The sequence below is a fragment of the Eriocheir sinensis genome, chromosome 29 (assembly GCF_024679095.1).
Source record: "Eriocheir sinensis breed Jianghai 21 chromosome 29, ASM2467909v1, whole genome shotgun sequence".
NCBI classification, from domain to species: Eukaryota; Metazoa; Arthropoda; class Malacostraca; order Decapoda; family Varunidae; genus Eriocheir; species Eriocheir sinensis.
In genome coordinates, this window is record NC_066537.1 from 8,975,088 (window position 1) to 8,995,423 (window position 20,336).

Consider the following 20,336-nt stretch of genomic DNA (forward strand, 5'->3'; position numbering starts at 1 on the left):
TCCTGTCCCTTCTTGATAACCTCCTCCTCCTCCTCCTCCTCCTCCTCCTCCTCTTTTGTAGCGTCTGTGTAATTTTTTTCTTGTTTCTCTCTCCCTGTCTTTTTTATTTTATCCATCTCCTTTCTTTTTCTTTTAGTTTCTTTTCTTCTATTATGTTATCTTTCTTCTCTTCAATATCTTACTACCTCATTCTCCTCTTCTTTGTATCTTTTGTGTAACTGTTTTTTCTTGTTTCTCTCTCCCTGTCTTTTTATTTTATCCAAGTCCTTTCTTTTTCTTTTGGTTTCTTTCCTTCTATTTATGTTATCTTCCTTCTCTCTAATACCTTCCTACCTCCTCCTCCTCTTTCTATCTTTTATTTCACTGTTTTCTTCTTTCTCTCTCCCTATTTTCTTATTTTATCCAAGTCCTTTCTCTTTCTTTTAGTTTCTTTCCTTCTATTATGCCATCTTGCTTCTCTCCAATACCTTGCTACCTCCTCCTCCTCCTCCTCTCTCTATCTTCTATTTCACTGTTTTCTTCATTCTACTTTCTTATTTAATTCATGTCCCTTTCTCCTTCTTTTAGCATCTCTTCTTGTTCTATCCTCTTCTATAATGTCACTTTTCTTCACTTCAATTACTTCATATCATTTATCTAATTTACTTATCTCTCCTTCATCTCCTTATCCCTTTGCATCCTCACACCATTCTAAATATAGCTCTCACGCCCTCCTGCACTCTCCTCCTCGCCCTAAAACGCTCACAAACTCAATAATGTCCTTGATTTGGTTTAGTTCCGTTGAATTTCCACCTCTTACCTATATCCATCACCTTCATCCTTCCCTAAACAACTCTCACACACCCTAATGCACCATCGTTTCTCCTTAAATACTCAATAATGTGCTTGGTCTAGGTCTGTCTGCTCACCATCCTCCTCTCTGACACCCCCCCACACCCCTTCTCATACGTACTTCCATCACCTCCTTATTCACACCCTTCCTAAAGCAACACACACACACACACACACACACACACACACACACACACACACACCATCTTCCTCTCCAATACCCCCCCACACCCCTTCTTCTGCATCTTAAACACTCATAAACTCAGTACATAATATATTTGATTTGTTCTATTTCTTCATGACTTCCCTGATCATTCACACCCTTCCCAAAGCAACACACACACACACACACACACACACACACACACACACACACACACACACCCCTCTTCTTTTCCCCAAGCACTCCAAGACTCGGTAATATGTCTGTTCTAGTTCTGCCGATCACGTATCTTCATCACCTCCTTGCCCTTTCACACCTTAACCGAAGCAACACACACACACACACACACATTTGGGAGCAGCGAGTAGCGGGCTTTTTTGTTCACTCTTTTTGTTGCCCTTGAGCTGTCTCCTTTGTTGTAAATAAATAAAAAAGCCCCCCCCCCTCCCCCAAACTCTCCTCCCCAAGCACACACACACACCTTCCCTCTCTTCCCTAAACACTCAGAGATTTAGTTAAGTCCTTGATCTGTTTTTGCCAGTTTGATTTTTAACTCTCCATCGCCTCCTTGTCCCATATACCCTTCCCATACGAACACACACACACACACTCACACACACCCTGGCACACCCTCCTCCCTAACTCTCACAGACTCCGTAATATATTTGATCTGGTTTTGTCTTCGATTTCTGCGTCTTACATATCTCCATCACCTTTACTCTTCAAACTCTTCCACAAACAACACATACACCGTCCCCTTCCTACTGAAACACACACACACACACACACACCCTAACACACTCCCTCTCTTCCCCCACACTCACATTTCTGCATCTTACATATCTCCATCACCTTTACTCTTCAAACTCTTCCACAAACAACACATACACCGTCCCCTTCCTACTGAAACACACACACCCTAACACACTAACACACTCCCTCTCTTCCCCCACACTCACATTTCTGCGTCTTACATATCTCCATCACCTTAAGCCTTCAAACTCTACCCCAATGAACATGAACACACACACACACACACACACCCTAACACACACACTCTCCTCCCCCAACACTCACAGACTCGGTAATGTGTTTGATCTGGTTCTGTCGGTTGGAGTTCTGGCTCTCCCGGATCTCCATGGCCTCCTCCAGCATGGTCCGGAGGATGCTGGACGGCTGCGCCCCGCGGATGAACGGGTGTTGCAGCAGCTCCGTCGCCGTCGCCCTCTCCTCGGGGTTCTTCACTAGACACCTGAAGGGATGGGTTAGAGTTGCAGGTGTGTAGGTTTGTAATGGTGGAAAGTAAATTAGGGGAGTCCGTAAAGGAGAATGGAGAGATCAATGTTGAATATCACTGTCAAAAGTTATGGATAAGAACAAAAACAAAGACATGAATACAATTTGCTTACATTATTTCCCTTCATTTACTTTTGTTTTCCCTTAGAGCTGCTAAATTTGATGTACGGTATAAGAAAAGAAAAAATACAATAAATAATAAAAAGATAAATTAATTGACAAGCTACAAATAATAATAATAAAAAGTAAATACAATAAAAACAACTCAATAAAAAACAAATCTAATAATAAATAAAAATTCAGGCTATAAATAATAAAAAAGAATGAAAATAATAAAATACAAGAAAAATTCAATAAAAAATAAATCTAACAATAAAAAAATAAATCCAGGCAATAAACGATAAAAAAGAAAGAAAATACTAAAATACACTGTGATAAAAATAAAAATACAACTAATAAATAAATAAACAAATAAACTACCATGCAGCACCGCCCCCTCACCTGGACACAAAGTCGATAAACTCCGGCTGCCACTGGTCGGGCTCCCTGAAGGACGGCGGCGGCTTGGTGGGGATCATGAAGATGGCGCGCATGGGGTGGATGTCCCCGTATGGCGGCTTGCCCTCCGCCATCTCCAGCGCCGTGATGCCTGGCAAAGGGTGAGAGGAGTGTTAGGTTAGGTTAGGTTTAGGGTAATGGGGTATCTGTAGGGTGTAATAGTGTATGTGTTTACTATCTGAAGGGTGGATAAAGGGGTTGTCTTAGGGTCATGATGCCTGGCAGAGTGGGGGACAAGGGGGTGTTAGGTTAGGTTAGGTTTAGGGTAATGGGGTATCTGTAGGGTGTAATAGTGTATGTGTTTACTATCTGAAGGGTGGATAAAGGGGTTGTCTCAGGGCCATGATCAGTGTGGGGGACAAAGGGGTGTTAGGTTAGGTTAGGTTTAGGGTAATGGGGTATGTATCTGTAGGATGTTATAGTGTATGTATGTGGTAAGTGCTGGTTAAGGGGTGTAAGTAGGGTGTGATTCTGTATGTATGCTGATCAAGGGGTGTAAATAGTGGGATATTGTAAGTATTTGAGAGAAGGTTGCTAGTCAAGGGGTGTAAACAGTGGGATATTGTAAGTATTTGAGAGAAGATTGCTAGTCAAGGGGTGTAAACAGTGGGATATTGTAAGTATTTGAGAGAAGATTGCTAGTCAAGGGGTGTAAACAGTGGGATATTGTAAGTATTTGAGAGAAGATTGCTAGTCATGGGGTGTAAACAGTGGGATATTGTAAGTATTTGAGAGAAGATTGCTAGTCAAGGGGTGTAAATAGTGGGATATTGTAAGTATTTGAGAGAAGATTGCTAGTCAAGGGGTGTAAACAGTGGGATATTGTAAGTATTTGAGAGAAGATTGCTAGTCATGGGGTGTAAACAGTGGGATATTGTAAGTATTTGAGAGAAGATTGCTAGTCAAGGGGTGTAAATAGTGGGATATTGTAAGTATTTGAGAGAAGATTGCTAGTCAAGGGGTGTAAATAGTGGGATATTGTAAGTATTTGAGAGAAGATTGCTAGTCAAGGGGTGTAAACAGTGGGATATTGTAAGTATTTGAGAGAAGATTGCTAGTCATGGGGTGTAAATAGTGGGATATTGTAAGTATTTGAGAGAAGATTGCTAGTCAAGGGGTGTAAATAGTGGGATATTGTAAGTATTTGAGAGAAGATTGCTAGTCAATGTGAGTAAAAAGAGGGATATTGTAAGTATAGGAGAGCAGATTGCTAGTCAAGGGGTGTAAACAGTGGGATATTGTAAGTATTTGAGAGAAGATTGCTAGTCATGGGGTGTAAACAGTGGGATATTGTAAGTATTTGAGAGAAGATTGCTAGTCAAGGGGTGTAAACAGTGGGATATTGTAAGTATTTGAGAGAAGATTGCTAGTCATGGGGTGTAAACAGTGGGATATTGTAAGTATTTGAGAGAAGATTGCTAGTCAAGGGGTGTAAATAGTGGGATATTGTAAGTATTTGAGAGAAGATTGCTAGTCAAGGGGTGTAAACAGTGGGATATTGTAAGTATTTGAGAGAAGATTGCTAGTCATGGGGTGTAAACAGTGGGATATTGTAAGTATTTGAGAGAAGATTGCTAGTCAAGGGGTGTAAATAGTGGGATATTGTAAGTATTTGAGAGAAGATTGCTAGTCAAGGGGTGTAAATAGTGGGATATTGTAAGTATTTGAGAGAAGATTGCTAGTCAAGGGGTGTAAACAGTGGGATATTGTAAGTATTTGAGAGAAGATTGCTAGTCAAGGGGTGTAAACAGTGGGATATTGTAAGTATTTGAGAGAAGATTGCTAGTCAAGGGGTGTAAATAGTGGGATATTGTAAGTATTTGAGAGAAGATTGCTAGTCATGGGGTGTAAACAGTGGGATATTGTAAGTATTTGAGAGAAGATTGCTAGTCATGGGGTGTAAACAGTGGGATATTGTAAGTATTTGAGAGAAGATTGCTAGTCAAGGGGTGTAAATAGTGGGATATTGTAAGTATCTGAGAGAAGATTGCTAGTCAAGGGGTGTAAATAGTGGGATATTGTAAGTATCTGAGAGAAGATTGCTAGTCATGGGGTGTAAACAGTGGAATATTGTAAGTATTTGAGAGAAGATTGCTAGTCAAGGGGTGTAAATAGTGGGATATTGTAAGTATTTGAGAGAAGATTGCTAGTCATGGGGTGTAAATAGTGGGATATTGTAAGTATTTGAGAGAAGATTGCTAGTCATGGGGTGTAAATAAGCTGCAATGTTGTATGTATTAAAGAGGAGAGTTAATGGTTACAGTCAACAGGGTGCAATAATGACATAATATATAATGGGTGATAGGCTGTATGGTGAACACTTTGTTTCTCCCATTGTTTGTTTTTTGTTTACCCTTAACCGTTTCCTCTGAAGAAAAAATAAATAAAAAAGAGCAAGAGAGAGAAGGAATGAGGAGAGAAGAGCAACATAACTGCTTCCTCGAGTGACAACAAAAAATAAACAAATAAAAATTGAGTGAAAGAGAAGGGAAGGAGGAAGATCAGCCTGTTACCCCCACTGACCTAAGCTCCAGATGTCGGCCACACAGTCGTAGCCAATCTCCTGGATGACCTCCGGGGCCATCCAGAAGGGCGTGCCGATGACGGTGTTCCTCTTGGCCATGGTGTCCTGGGGGGTGAAGGAGAGGGAGGGAGGAGGGGAAAACGAGTGTGATGATTAGTATGGCAATTGTGGTTTGGATACTTCTTATTATTCTTATTCTCATTTTTTTTTCCTATTCTTATTTTCCTCATCATTGTTACTTCTTATTTTTATTGTTCTTATTTTTGTTGTTGTTTTTTTACACCTTCTGCTACTACCCAATACAGCTTATCATTCTCAGTTCTTATTATCATTATTTTTATGATTTTCTTTTTTTTTTCATTCTCCATTATCAAAAAGCTGCCCGAGCCACATACCGAGAGCTGTCATTACTATTATCATTATTAAATAGGGTATAAAGTAAAAGGCAAACAATCACAATAAATAAATAAAGTTTCACTACCTAATAAAATAATAATAATAAAAAAATCCTATAGCAACAACCCTAAAATCAATGCCTCATGCAACCCCGTAAGAGCCACATACCGAGAGTTGCCCCGCCACGCCAAAGTCCGCTAGCTTGGCGTGTCCCTGCGTGTTGAGGAGGATGTTGCCGGCCTTGATGTCTCGGTGGATCTTCCGTCGCAAGTGGAGGTACTCGAGGCCGCGCAGTGTGTCGTACACCACCGTGGCGATCTCCTCCTCCGTCAGGGTCTTCTTGCGCAGCCTCATGATGTCGGACACGGACCCAGCGCCGCAGTACTCCATGACAATCTGTGGGGAGGATAATGATGATGAAGGCAGCAAGGATAAAGATGAGACTAATGATGAGGATGAGGATGTGGATATTGATGGTACAGTGAGGATAATGATGAAGGTGCAGGGTTTGATGAGAATGGGAAGAGTTTTATTATGTTAGGAAGAAGGTAACAAGGAATACAAAGATAGGACAGTCGGTAAATAGATAAGAAGGAAAGAAGGCATGTATTAAGTTAAGCAGAAAAGCAAGGTTATGAAAGAATGTGGACAGGTAGATAATATTATAGAAGAAAAGCATTGTTAAAAAGTAAGTAAACAGGTGGATAGAAAGGAAAGAAGGGATAGAGGAAGGTAAGAAGAGCAAGGATATGAAAACAGGAAGATAGGTGAATAGGAGGAAGAAAAGAAAGGTTTGAAAAAAGTAGGTAAACAGGTAAATATGAAAGAACGAAGATATATAATAAGGGACGCTTTCACAGTCATTTTGTTTGTGTTGATCGTTACCAATGGCTGTGATCGCCGCTATAAAATTTCTACTTAAAACTGACCGATGGGGTAGTGGCGGCTGCGGGGTTAGCCTAGCCCCGCATCTTAAAACACACTCTCAACACCTCTCACTTCCTCTGCAGCCGCCACTACTCCATCGGCCAGTTTCACGCGGGAAACTATAGCATCGATCGCCGCCATTGGTAACGATCAAAACAAACAAAATGACTGTGAAAACGGCCCTTCGGTAAGAGTAAAGGCAGTACACCCCAGGATCTCCCTCACTCACCCATAGGTCCGAGTCCTTGAAGTATGACCCATAGTACTTGACCACATGGTGTGAGTCGCACTGCTGCATGATGGAGATTTCCTTGATGATCTCCTGCAGGTCCGTGTCGATGGGGACCTGCTTGATGGCCAGCACCTGCCCCGACTCCTTGTGTAGCGCCTTGTATACGCTGCCATAGGACCTGCGGAGGGGGGACGAGGTGACGGGTGTGTGGGGGAAGTGTGTTGGGAAAAAGTTGGAAAGTTTTGTTTAGTCGGCGCAACATCTGTGGTCATATGCCGGAGAGAGCCTGAAGGGTAATGGTTGGCTTATGTAGGGGTGTATGTGTAAAAGTTATTGGTTTGTGAAGTGAAATGTGTAGGGGAAGTCTTGGTTCGTTAGGTAGAATGTGTGTATGGGACCTGTTGGTTGGTGTGAGGGTAAACTGTATGGGGTAGCTTTTTTTTTTTTTACAGCTAAAGAAACAGCTCAAGGGCAACAACAAAAAATATGTTAAAAAAAAAAGACCGCTAATCGCTGTTCCCTGGGGTGGGTTTGTGTGGGGGTATATGTGTGTTTGTGGGCAGAAGGAGGAGGGGACTGTTGGTTGGTGTGGGGGTGAGTGTGTATGAGCCTATGAGGGTATCTGTGTGTGTGGGGGAGGATTGATTTGTGTGGGGGTATATGTGTGCATGTGTGTGGGGGGGAGGGGAGGACTGTTGGTTGGTGTGGGGGTATATATACATATGCATGGTAAGCTAATATAGAGTGTTACAAGAGCCCTAGGTATGAAGGAGTGCAGGTGGGAGTGTTCAATAACGAGCAAAGTTTGTGGTTCTATGTAATTTCTCTTTGTATTTTCAGGCCAGTCTTGGATTATTACTTTGAATTAACATAGATTACTCACTCTGTATTATGCCTCTATGTTACTGTGGTGTTATGAACTTTCTCTTTGTATTTTCAGGCCAGTCTTGGATTATTACTTTGAATTAACATAGATTACTCACTCTGTATTATGCCTTTAAGTACCTTCCAGCGTTGCCAGATTGTTGCATTCAGCCTCTTATATTTACCGACGTCCGACCCCAAAACTGTCTCCTGGGCCCCAATGACAAGATGCATTTATATTTATCATCAACATAGTGAATTCCTGATTTTTCTTGGCAATAGTAAGTTCCTTCTCTTCCTTTTACCTTCTTCCTCTTTTCTCTTTCTTCCCCTCTCCCCCTATTTCTCCTTCCTTCCCTTCCTCTATCTCCCTTCTTTCTTCCCTTCTTCTTTTATCTCCTCCTCCTTCTTCTTCCTTCTCTTCCTTTTAGTTCCTCCCTCTTTTCTCTTTCTTCCCCTCTTCCCCCTCTGTCTCCTTCTCCTTCCTTCGCTTCCTCTATCTCCCTTCTTTCTTTCCTTTTTCTATCTCCTCTTTCTTCTTCCTTCTCTTTTTCCCTTCTCTTCCTTTTAGTTCCTCCCTCTTTTCTCTTTCTTCCCCTCTCCCCCTATTTCTCCTTCCTTCCCTTCCTCTATCTCCCTTCTTTCACCCCTTCTTCTTTTATCTCCTCCTTCTTCTTCCTTCTCTTTTTCCCTTCTCTTCCTTTTAGTTCCTCCCTCTTTTCTCTTTCTTCCCCTCTCCCCTATTTCTCCTTCCTTCCCTTCCTCTATCTCCCTTCTTTCATCCCTTCTTTTATCTCCTCCTCCTTCTTCTTCCTTCTCTTCCTTTTAGTTCCTCCCTCTTTTCTCTTTCTTCCCCTCTTCCCCCTCTGTCTCCTTCTCCTTCCTTCTCTTCCTCTATCTCCCTTCTTTCTTCCCTTTTTCTAACTCCTCCTCCTTCTTCATTCTCTTTTCCTTCTCTTCCTTTAGTTCCTCCCTCTTTTCTCTTTCTTCCCTCTTCCCCTCTGTCTCCTTCTCCTTCCTTCCTCTATCTCCTTCTTTCTTCCCTTCTTCTATATCCTCCTCCTTCTTCTTCTTCCTTCTCTTCCTTTTAGTTCCTCCCTCTTTTCTCTTTCTTCCCCTCTTCCCCCTCTGTCTCCTTCTCCTTCCTTCTCTTCCTCTATCTCCTTTCTTTCTTCCCTTTTTCTACCTCCTCCTCCTTCTTCCTTCTCTTTTTCCCTTCTCTTCCTTTTAGTTCCTCCCTCTTTTCTCTTTCTTCCCCTCTTCCCCCTCTGTCTCCTTCTCCTTCCTTCCCTTCCTCTATCTCCCTTCTTTCTTCCCTTTTTCTATCTCCTCCTCCTTCTTCCTTCTCTTTTTCCCTTCTCTTCCTTTTAGCTCTTCCATCTTTTCTCTTTCTTCCCCTCTCCCCCTATTTCTCCTTCCTTCCCTTCCTCTGTCTCCCTTCTTTCATCCCTTCTTCTTTTATCTCCTCCTCCTTCTTCTTCCTTCTCTTCCTTTTAGTTCCTCCCTCTTTTCTCTTTCTTCCCCTCTTCCCCCTCTGTCTCCTTCTCCTTCCTTCCCTTCCTCTATCTCCCTTCTTTCTTCCCTTCTTCTTTTATCTCCTCCTCCTTCTTCTTCCTTCTCTTTTTCCCTTCTCTTCCTTTTAGTTCCTCCCTCTTTTCTCTTTCTTCCCCTCTTCCCCCTCTGTCTCCTTCTCCTTCCTTCCCTTCCTCTATCTCCCTTCTTTCTTCCCTTTTTCTATCTCCTCCTCCTTCTTCCTTCTCTTTTTTCCTTCTCTTCCTTTTAGCTCTTCCATCTTTTCTCTTTCCTCCCCTCTTCCCCCTCTGTCTCCTTCTCCTTCCTTCCCTTCCTCTATCTCCTCTTCCTTTCATCTCCTCCCTCTTTTCTCTGAGTGCAATAATCTGGCAACAGTGGTACCTTCCCATAGTCCTGTAATTCTCATATGTAGGGAGCAAAGCGTTGGAGATAGAGATAGATAGACAGAACTACGTATCTGACATTAAACCGATCACTCTGCAAAACTCGTAACTTGTAATATGGCAGCAAAAGTCCTCTGTCTCAATATTCTTTTTATCCTGCATACATGACTGACCTTTCCCTAAAAACTATAACAGAGAAAAAAAAGTGTTACACGGCGGAGCACAAATGTCAAGGTGCAGCGAGTGGGTGGCCTGCGTGGTGCCGAGGTGGGTGGTGTGCAGGTGTGAGGCAGGTGTGAGGCAGGTGTGTACAGGTGCATACTTACCCTTCTCCCAGTTTACAGATGATATCAAACACCTCCTCAGGCTGTCGCATCAACGACTCCTCGCTAAGCTTAACCAGCTCCCTGAAACACAAGGAAACACAATTATTAATACTAGCAGTCATTATTATTTTTTGTTTTACAACTAAGGAGACAGCTCAAGGGCACAAAAAAAGGAAACAATAATAAAAAATAAAAAACGCTACTCGCTGCTCCTAAAAAGAATTCAAAGAGGTGGCCGAAAGAGGGGTTAATTTCGGGAGGAGAGATGTCCTGATACCCTCCTCTTGAAGGAGTTCAAGTCGTAGGCAGGAGGAAATACAGATGAAGGAAGATTGTTCCAGAGTACAAACATTATGAAACACAACTCTGTCTATGTATTTCTGGCTTATTCTGATTCCTGCTTTCTTTCTTTTCTTACTTTCCTCTAGACCAGTGTTTCTTAAACTTTTTTGTGCAGCGGACCCCTTTTATTAAAATTACTCATGTAGCGGACCCTTTATTATTATAATTTTCCTCTTGAGTTTGAAAGTGTTTGCAGGTCATAATATACTGAAATTACAACTGAATTATTTATTACTTCCATCCCAATGTGACTTAGCCACTGTAAAAAGCCATCAGGATTTGGTGCTACAAAAATAGGAATTTATGACGTTTTGGCCGAAAATTTGACTGAAATCGATATTAAAAATTATCCTGCGGACCCCTTGGAACATTCCACGGACCCCTGGGGGTCCGCGGACCACACTTTAAGAAACACTGCTCTAGACCTCTCCGCAACACAAGGAACATAACGCAATACACACCAGTCAGCATTAGTCATCTTTGTACTACCATGCAACACACAACATTCATCTACAATATTCTTTTTTTCTGCTTCTTTTTCCTTTTATTTTTTTCCTCAAAGCTCCCTGCAATACAACACATCACACAACTATCAGTACCACATAATATCATAGAAGAAAAGCATTGTTAAAAAGTAAATAAATAGGTGGATAAAAAGGAAGGAAGGGATAGAGTAAGGTAAGAAGAGCAAGGATAGGAAAGTAGGAAGATAGGTGAATAGGAGGAAGAAAAGAAAGGTTTGAGAAAAGTAGGTTAATAGGTAAGTATGATAATGCAACACACCATCTCAACACAGCTAAACACTACTCTTTCTCAGTTAATTTTCCACCTCTCCCCTCTCTCCTTCTCCATTCTCTCTCCCCCCCTCTCTCTCTCTCTTCCTTCCTTTCCTCCTTTCCTTCCACTTCCTACGTTCCTATTCTTCTTCATTTCACATCCTTCCCCCCCTTCCTTTCCCCCCCTTCCATGCCCGGGAAAGGCCATCATTTCAGTAAATAACGTCACCTTCCTGTCTACTGTCTGTTTGTATGTTTGTGTATCTTCAACCCGGCAAGCCTGTCTGTTTAGCGGCCAGTGAGTGATGGGAAGGGAGGGAGGGAGGGAGGGAGAAGAGAAGGGAGTGAGAGGGGTAAAGGAAAAAGAAGGGTGAAGACAGGAGAGAAGAGAAGGAGGAAGGGAAGAAGGGAAGAAAAGGAGGAAGAGGAAGACAAGAGGAGAGAGAGAGAGAGAGACAGAAAGGAGAGAGGGAGGGAGGGAGGTAGAAGTGGGAGAGAAGGATTGGAGGGTAGGGAGAGAATGGAGAAAGGAAAGGAGCGAAGTAGAAGAGGGAAAAGGAGATAAGAGAAAGAGAGAAGAGGGGAAAGGAGAATAAAGGGAGGGAAAGGGAGAAGGGAAGAAAGGAATGGGTGAAGGAGAGAGAGGAAGAAGGGAGAGAACATGGAGAGTGGAGGTAAGAGAAAGGAGGAGGAAAAAGGGAGGAATGGAAGAGGGAAAAGAGGATAAGAAGGAAGAGATATGAGAAAAGAGGAGATAAGGAAAATAGAAAAGAAGGAAAAGGAGATGAAATTGAAGTGAAAGAAGGAAAATAAGAAAGAGAGGAGAAAGAGAGGAGAGGAGAGGAGGAAGAGAAGAGGAAAGGGAGGACAAATGAAGAGAGGAGGGAATGAGGAGAAATGGAAAAGAGAAAAGAGAGAAATGAATGATGGAGGAGAGGAGAGAAGAGGAGGAAGAGAAGAGGAAAGGGAGATGGAATGAAGGGAGGAGGGAATGAAAAGAAGAAATGGAAAAGAAAAAAGAAAGAGAGAGAAATGAATGACGGAGGAAAGAGGAGAAAAATAAGATAATGAAGAAAAGGAAGAAGAAAAAGAAGAAAGGAAGAAAGGGAACAAGGAAAGAAAGATAGTATTTAATATAGATAAGAGAGAAAGAAAAAGGAAGGGAGAGAAAGAAAAAGGAAGGGAGTGAAGATGGAAAGGAGAAGGGGGGGGGGGGGTGAGGAGGGGTCTATTCCAAAAGGTGATAAGGTGTTCTGTGAAAGGTAACCGACGTACACACACACACACACACACACACACACACACACACACACACCCGTGGGATTTTTTTTCTCATTATTTACACTCACGTATTAATCTCTCTCTCTCTCTCTCTCTCTCTCTCTCTCTCTCTCTCTCTCTCTCTTTGTTTTTTTTCTCATATTTATTCTTTTCTTGTTTATTTTCTTCTTTATTTCTTTATTTGTTTTTATTTATTCCTTATCTTTCTTGTTACTTCTCCTATTCAATTCCCTTTTTCTACTACTTTACCCTCTGACATCTCCCCTTTCATCATTCTTCCCAATTTCCCCCCAATTTTTCCCCATTTTCTCATTATTTATACTTTTCTTACTTTACTTACTTTCCTACTTTTCTTGCTCGTCATTCTATTTCCCATTTCGATTTCTGCTTCATTCCAATTTCTTCCTACTATCCCCTTCCTATTTCTATTCCTTATTCTTTATTCCTACTGTTACTTTTTCCTTCTCTTTTTCTCTTCCCTTCCTTTTATCTCCTCCCTCTGTCTCCTTCCTCCCCTTCCTTCTACCTTGTCTCTCTCATGGCTCCTTTTATCTCTCCTATTTCTATTTCTAAGCTAGTTTTTATCCCTATTTTTCATCCCTATTCTTTCTTTTATATTCACCTCGTACTCTGGAAACGGCGGAATACTCTTCACTAACTTTTTGGGGAACTTTTATGTCGTCTGGTATTCAATTCCCACATCTGTTTTTCCTTCCTTTTTTTATGTGTGAGAGAATGATGACGTTATGTTGTTGTTGGTGGTGGAAGTGACGTAAGGGCTAAGTACGTACATCCTAGGCCTAGCAAACTTCCTATAGGCCTAGCTACAGAGTAAATATAAACACAACAATTACAATAGGCTACTACTATATATTTTCTACAACCTCTATCTTTTTTTTATGTTTCTTTTTACAAACACAACAGAAAACAATACCAGACTTAACGCGAATGGTGGTAGTAGTAGTAGTAGTAGTAGCAGTAGTAGTAGTAGTAGTAGTAGTAATAATAATAATAATAATAATAATAATAATAATAATAATAATAATAATAATAATAATAATAATAATAATAATAATAATAATAATAATAATAATAATAATAATAATAATAATAATAGCTTACCCATTCTCGTTCTGTTCCTCATTGTGTTTAGTGTGCGCCTCGCTGTGAAGGAGAAAGAAAACGGGGTGAGACACGGAACCACAAAAAGTAAATAATAAATACAAATAAATAAATAAACTAAAGGAGAGAAGAATAGTGAGGAACAATAATGTTAAATAATAAATAAATAAGTAAATAAATAAACTAAAGGAAAGAAGAATAGCGAGGAATAGTGTTAAATAATAAATATATAAATAAATAAATGAAAATGAATAAACTAAGGGAGAAGAAAAATGAGGAAGAAAAATGTTAACGAGGGAAGGGGAAGGGAAGGCAAGAGGAGGGAAGGGAAGGTAAGGAAATGGGAAGGGAAAGGGAAGGGAAAGGAAAGGGAAGGGAAAGGGAAGGGAAGGGAAGGGGAGGGAAGGGAAGGGGAGGGAAGGGAAGGGAAGGGAAGGGGAGGGAAAGGAAGGGAAGGGAAGGGGAGGAAAGGGAAGGGAAGGGGAAGAGAAGGGAAAGGAAAGGAAAGGGAAGGAAAGGGAAGGCAAAGGGATGGGAAGGGAAGGGAAGGGAAGGGGAGGAAAGGGAAGGGGAAGGGATGGGAAGGGATGGGAAGGGAAGGGAAGGGAAGGGAAGGTTACTACTACTACTACTTTAAATTAATAAGTAAAATAAGTAAGAGCGTATAAGTGAAAAAATAAATAAATAAATAAATAAATAAATAAATGTCTCAAAAATGTTATGAATGTTGAGAGAGAGAGAGAGAGAGAGAGAGAGAGAGAGAGAGAGAGAGAGAGGATGAAAAAGGTCATTAGTTAGATAGTAAAGTGTGAAATACCTTCTCTCTCTCTCTCTCTCTCTCTCTCTCTCTCTCTCTCTCTCATAAACACCTGTGAAAAAATAAATACATTCCAACAGGTGATTACACACACACACACACACACACACACACACACACACACACACACACACACACAAACACACAAACACGCAAACGTTTTATCTTTTTGTGAGTCGGTGTACTTTTTTTTTAGGGAATTTCCACAGAGAGTTATGAAGTGAGGACAGGAAGGAGGAGGAAATGTGAAAGAATTGGAGTATCTGGAATTGAGAAACGCAAGAAGTGGAAGGAAATGATTAATAAGGTTGAGGGAGGAGGAGGAGGAGGAGGAGGAAATAGGTAGAACAAGTAGGAAGAGGAACAGGAAGATAGGGAAATGGAGGAGGAGGAGGAGGAGGAGGAGGAGGAGGAGGAGGAGGAGGAGGACGACGACTTCGAGGATGAGCACAAGGAGGAGGAGGAGGAGGAAATAGGTAGAACAAGTAGGAAGAGGAGCAGGAAGATAGGGAAATGGAGGAGGAGGAGGAGGAGGAGGAGGACGACGACTTCGAGGATGAGCACAAGGAGGAGGAGGAGGAGGAGGACTACACAGACAACACCCACACCTCTGTACTCTTCTCTCCCACCTTGAAGAGTATCCTGTCCCCCCCCTCTCTCTCTCTCTCTCTCTCTAACATACACACACTTATTTACCGCGCCCGCGCGCGCGCGAGAGAGAGAGAGAGAGAGAGAGAGAGAGAGAGAGAGAGAGAGAGAGAGAGAGAGAGATTTACATAGATTTACATAGAAAATCAGACCACACAGACCCCATGGTCCAGACTTGGTGGTCTGTCCTTAAACCTAAGTGATTTTACATTAATCAGAAGACTCCAAAACGTTGCATTTCTACTCTAGTTGATATTAAGTTGAAGGAAGTGACGGTCGAGCTTATTTTTGAAGGAGTCAATCGTGTTACACTGGACCACTGATGATGGGAGCTTATTCCATTCTCGCACTACAACGTTGGTGAAGAAAAATTTGGTGCAGTCTGAATTTACTTGTCTACATCTGAGTTTTACGCCATTGTTCCTCGTGCGCAAAGTGTCATCGATCATAAACAATGTTGATCTGTCTACATTCGTGAAACCATTAAGTATTTTAAAACATTCGATCAGTTTTCCTCGGAGGCGACGTTTCTCAAGAGAGAACATGTTAAGGGTAGAAAGCCTTTCTTCGTAGGATTTGTTGCGCAAGGAAGGATAATTTTCGTTGCCCGACGCTGAACACCTTCTAATTTAGCAATATCCTTTGCATGGTGGGGAGACCAAAACTGTACCGCATATTCCAAGTGGGGTCTGACTAAACTGTTGTAGAGCGGGAGTATTACATCTTTATTCTTAAATAAAAAGTTTCTTTTAATGAAGCCCAACATTCTGTTCGCTTTATTTGCTGCATCGATGCATTGCTGTGAGAATTTGAGGTTTGACGCGATTTTGACCCCCAAGTCCTTGACGCATTGAACGCTTTTGAGTTTAACGCCGCGCATTTCGTAATCAAACTTTGTATTCCTCGTTCCAACTTGAAGGACCTGGCACTTGTCTACGTTAAAGGGCATCTCCCATCTATCCGACCAAGCTGAAATTTTGTGCAAATCCTCTTGGAGGCTTTGCCTGTCTTCATCAGTGAGAACCGAGTTACCAATCTTTGTGTCGTCTGCAAATTTACTAATGCGGTTATTGAGTCCAACATCAACGTCGTTGATGTAAATAATGAAGAGCACTGGGCCAAGAACCGAGCCCTGAGGGACGCCACTAGTGACAGGCGCCCACTCTGAGTTAAATCCGTCAATCACTACTCTTTGTTGTCTGTTGCTCAACCAATTCGCGATCCATTGGTTTACCTGACCGTCAATACCTATTTGTTTTAATTTGTAAAGTAATTTATGATGCGGGACTTTATCAAACGCTTTCTGGAAATCAAGATAGACTACGTCCAGTGATTTGGTTACGTCATAAACAGTGAAGAGGTCGTTATAAAAGGTTAATAGATTTGATAGGCAGGATCTTTTATTTCGGAGAGAGAGAGAGAGAGAGAGAGAGAGAGAGAGAGAGAGAGAGAGAGAGAGAGAGAGAGAGAGAGAGAGACAACCCTTCAAATATGAAGAATGAGATTTAAATCGTATTCATAAAGATTGAGAACTACGCACTAGAGGAGGAGGAGAGGTGGAGGAGGAGGAGGAGGAGGAGGAGAGGAGGAGGAAGCGCCACTGATATGAACGGATGTCTACTCCACTATCTCTCTCTCTCTCTCTCTGACGCGCACACAGAAAGTAATAACAACAATAAAGTGAAAGAAAAAGAAGAAGGAAGAAGAAGGAGAAGAAGAAAAAGAAGGAGGAGGAGGAGGAGAGGAAGAACAAGAACAACACGAGCATCATCACCACCAACAACAACAACAATGAAAAGAAAAAAAAAAAAAAAAAAAAAGACTCGCTCTCCCTCACCACAAGTACAGTGATAGAGAATAATAATAATAATAATAATAACAACAACTAAGAACAAGAACAAAAAAAAAACAATAGCACCATCATTAACAACAACAAAGAGAAGAAGATAAAGAAGAAAGGACTCGCTCTCACACCCATTATCATCACTGTGAGTACAATGATGATAAGAAGGATAATGACTTAATGCCTCATAATAGCGGTCATTAGTAGACGCAGTTCACTCTTTACTCTGAGCACTTGACAAATGCATTCTGGCAAGGAGTAAACATGACAACAACAACCTTCTATTATTCTTATTATTATCCTTCTTATTATTATTATTGGAAGAGAAGAAAGAACATAAACACTATAGTAATTGACAAGATTCTGAGCCTACGCAAGTTTAAGAGGATAAGGGAAGAAAGAGAAGGAATAAAAGAAGAAAATAGTAGTAGTAGTAGTAGTAGTAGTAGTAGTAGTAGTAGTAGTAGTAGTAGTAGTAGTAGTAGAAAGACGTAAGACAATTCAAACTCTCAAATTAAGAACAATGAAACTAAAAGAACCAAGAAACAAGACAACGGTGGTATAAAAAAGAAAAAAAAGGAAGAAAAGAAAAACACAATCAGTTAGAGTTAGATTATCGACAAGAAAGCACAATGAACTGAAGGTTAATCTAAGAAGACAAAAAATTCTCTGAAAAAAAAAAGCGTCTATATCAATTCCAACACATCCATTGAACCACCACCTCGACAAACCCAAACAAACAAACAAACACAGAAACCAGTAAGATTAAACCAAGAAAGATTCAACTTAGCAAGATTATCCACTTACTCTTTTTACCTGAATGTTCTTACGCTATTTATATATATTCTTACAAAGGGAGCTGAGTCATACCATATTATGTTGTATCACGAAATTCCTTAATATACTCAACACACTTAGAATACTTTTTAAATTAACTTATAACTTAGAATATCTTTGTGTTTTTTGGGGGAATACTTTTTTGTACACACATAGTTTCATTAATTTGGGTAAGGCATGTGTGTGTGTGTGTGTGTGTGTGTGTGTGTGTGTGTGTGTGTAATATAGCTACTAAAGAAAGAAAGAAGGGAAGGGACAGGAGAGAGACGTGAGAATAGGAAAAGAAAGAAAGGAAGAAGATGAAGAGAAGAGGGGAAGAGGAGAGAAAAGTGAAACAGGAAAAAGAAAGGAAGAAGATAAAGAAGTGGAGAAGAGGAGAAGAAAGACATTTAAAGTGAATAAAATAAACAATATACAAACCAAATCAAAACAAAACACTCTTATATTCTTACCCATTAAAACCTTGAGGTGGATAAGGAAGAGATTGCGGACGTTGCTTAGAGGAGGAGGAGGTGAAGGTGGAGGGCGTGGGGATGGTGGAGGAGGGTTGGGACAGCCTGTGGGGGGCGTGGTGGTTGTGGTGGGGGCGGCAGGTGTGGCAGTGTATGGAGGGGGTGATGCCAGGGGGGAGGAGGCGCTCACGGAATTCAAGACTCTCCATGGTACTGTTAAGGGTGTTTTTTTGTGTTGGTAATACTGTTTCTAGGTTGCTGTTAGGGTTATATTTTTTTTATGTAAACGTTTTGAGTTCTTTATTTACAGTTTTTTGCTAGTTTTCTATATGCTGTTTGCGTTCAGTGCATTCTTCGTTTTCTAGTTCGACTTATACTCGGATGTTTGGTCTTTTTTCCTGTTCTTTTCTATATATTCAAGTTCTCTGTGCTTTCTTTGTTTTCTGTTTATATTCTCAAGTTTTGGTCTTTTTTTATATATGCATCTACGTCTTCAGTTCTTTATTTTGTTCCTATACCTGGAGGCTATTTTTTCTGTTCTTTTCTATATTCAAGTTCTCTGTGCTTTCTTTGTTTTCTGTTTATATTATCATGTTTTGGTCTTTTTTTTATATATGCATCTACGTCTTCAGTTCTTTATTTTGTTCCTATACCTGGAGGCTATTTTTTCTGTTCTTTTCTATATATTTAAGTTCTCAGTGCTTTCTTTGTTTTCTGTTTATATTCTCAAGTTTTGGTCTTTTTTTATATATGCATCTACGTCTTCAGTTCTTTATTTTGTTCCTATACCTGGAGTCTATTTTTCCTGTTCTTTTCTATATATTTAAGTTCTCAGTGCTTTCTTTGTTTTATGTTTATATTCGCATGTTTTGTTCTTTTCTACATGTGCAATTATGTTCTAAGTTCTTTTTGTTTCTATTCCTGGAGGCTATTTTTTCTGTTCTTTTCTATATATTTAAGTTCTCAGTGCTTTCTTTGTTTTCTGCTTCTCTTCGCATGTTTTGTTCTTTTCTACATGTGCAATTATGTTCTAAGTTCTTTTTGTTTCTATTCCTGGAGGCTATTTTTTTGTTCTTTTCTATATATTTAAATTCTCAACGCTGCCTTTCTTTTCTACTTCTGTTTCTCTTTGCATGTTTTGTTCTTTTCTACATGTGCAATTATGTTCTAAGTTCTTTTTGTTTCTATTCCTGGAGGCTATTTTTTTTGTTCTTTTCTTTATATTTAAATTCTCAATGCTTTCTTTGTTTTCTGTTTCCCTTCGCATGTTTTGTTCTTTTCTACATGTGCAATTATGTTCTAAGTTCTTTTTGTTTCTATTCCTGGAGGCTATTTTTTTGTTCTTTTCTATATATATAAATTCTTAACGCTGCCTTTCTTTTCTACTTCTGTTGCCTCTCTTGTTATTGTTCTTTCTTTCCTTCTTCTCATCGGTGTTGTTCTTGTTTCGTGAGCGTGACACCCTCGCACTGCGCCCATCCCACGCTGAACAATTTTACTCCCTCGTGTTATTATTTTTGTTCCGTTTTCCTTCCTTCCGCTCCCTCGTTGTCTTCTTGCTGAATAATAGCTTTCTAAACACTTACACTTTTTGCCCGAAGCTCCTGATGATGTGCTTTTGTTTTGTCTCCTCTTCCTTTTATTTTCTTCTTTATTTTTTTTTCGTGTGCATATATTTTTGCAGCTGTTCAAATCTTTCCACTTTCTTTTCTTATTGTGGTATACAGCTGTTAAGTTGACGTGTGTGTTTTTATTCACTATGTCCGTTTTTTCTAATTATTTTTCTTTTGTATTTTCTTTTTTGATAATTGTTTTCAAATTTATCCACTTTCCATACAGGTGTTTCTTATTATCTGTATGTTTGTATTCACTGTTTACTTCTTCTTATTGTTCTTTAGTTAGTGTTTCACCGTCTTTTCCTTCAATACAGTGTTGCTATATAGTTTGATTTACGTTTTCCTTCATTCATTCAGCCTCAAATAACACTAAAGGGAAATATACAGATAAATAACGGTGACTCAAAGTTAAGATACGCATTACTGATATTAGAGAGAGAGAGAGAGAGAGAGAGAGAGAGAGAGAGAGAGAGAGAGAGAGAGAGAGAGAGAGAAAGGTCCACCAGCTACTTTTTAACACACACACACACACACACACAACATCAATACGCCCCACTATAAAGTTGTGT

General features: G+C 40.4%; 1 protein-coding gene across 6 annotated transcripts in view; it reads right to left on the reverse strand.

Moving 5' to 3' along the window:
- LOC127004992 (serine/threonine-protein kinase 3-like) overlaps nucleotides 1-20,336 on the reverse strand; it is a 62,777-nt gene that overhangs the window by 26,049 nt on the left and 16,392 nt on the right. For 4 of the 6 annotated variants that reach the window (XR_007758191.1, XR_007758190.1, XM_050873415.1 and 1 more), the window contains exons 1-8: nucleotides 18,152-18,668; nucleotides 13,555-13,596; nucleotides 10,034-10,114; nucleotides 6,925-7,105; nucleotides 5,937-6,164; nucleotides 5,372-5,477; nucleotides 2,792-2,939; nucleotides 2,072-2,246 (exon numbers count right to left, since the gene is read on the reverse strand). Coding sequence is in view for 4 of the 6 variants with exons in the window: in XM_050873415.1 (XP_050729372.1) it covers nucleotides 2,072-2,246; nucleotides 2,792-2,939; nucleotides 5,372-5,477; nucleotides 5,937-6,164; nucleotides 6,925-7,105; nucleotides 10,034-10,114; nucleotides 13,555-13,596; nucleotides 18,152-18,360 (1,170 nt within the window). In the remaining 2 variants the exon portion in view is untranslated. Of the gene's footprint in view, nucleotides 1-2,071; nucleotides 2,247-2,791; nucleotides 2,940-5,371; nucleotides 5,478-5,936; nucleotides 6,165-6,924; nucleotides 7,106-10,033; nucleotides 10,115-13,554; nucleotides 13,597-18,151; nucleotides 18,669-20,336 lie in introns of those variants that run through there. The other 2 variants (XM_050873412.1, XM_050873414.1) reach the window with 2 other exon arrangements.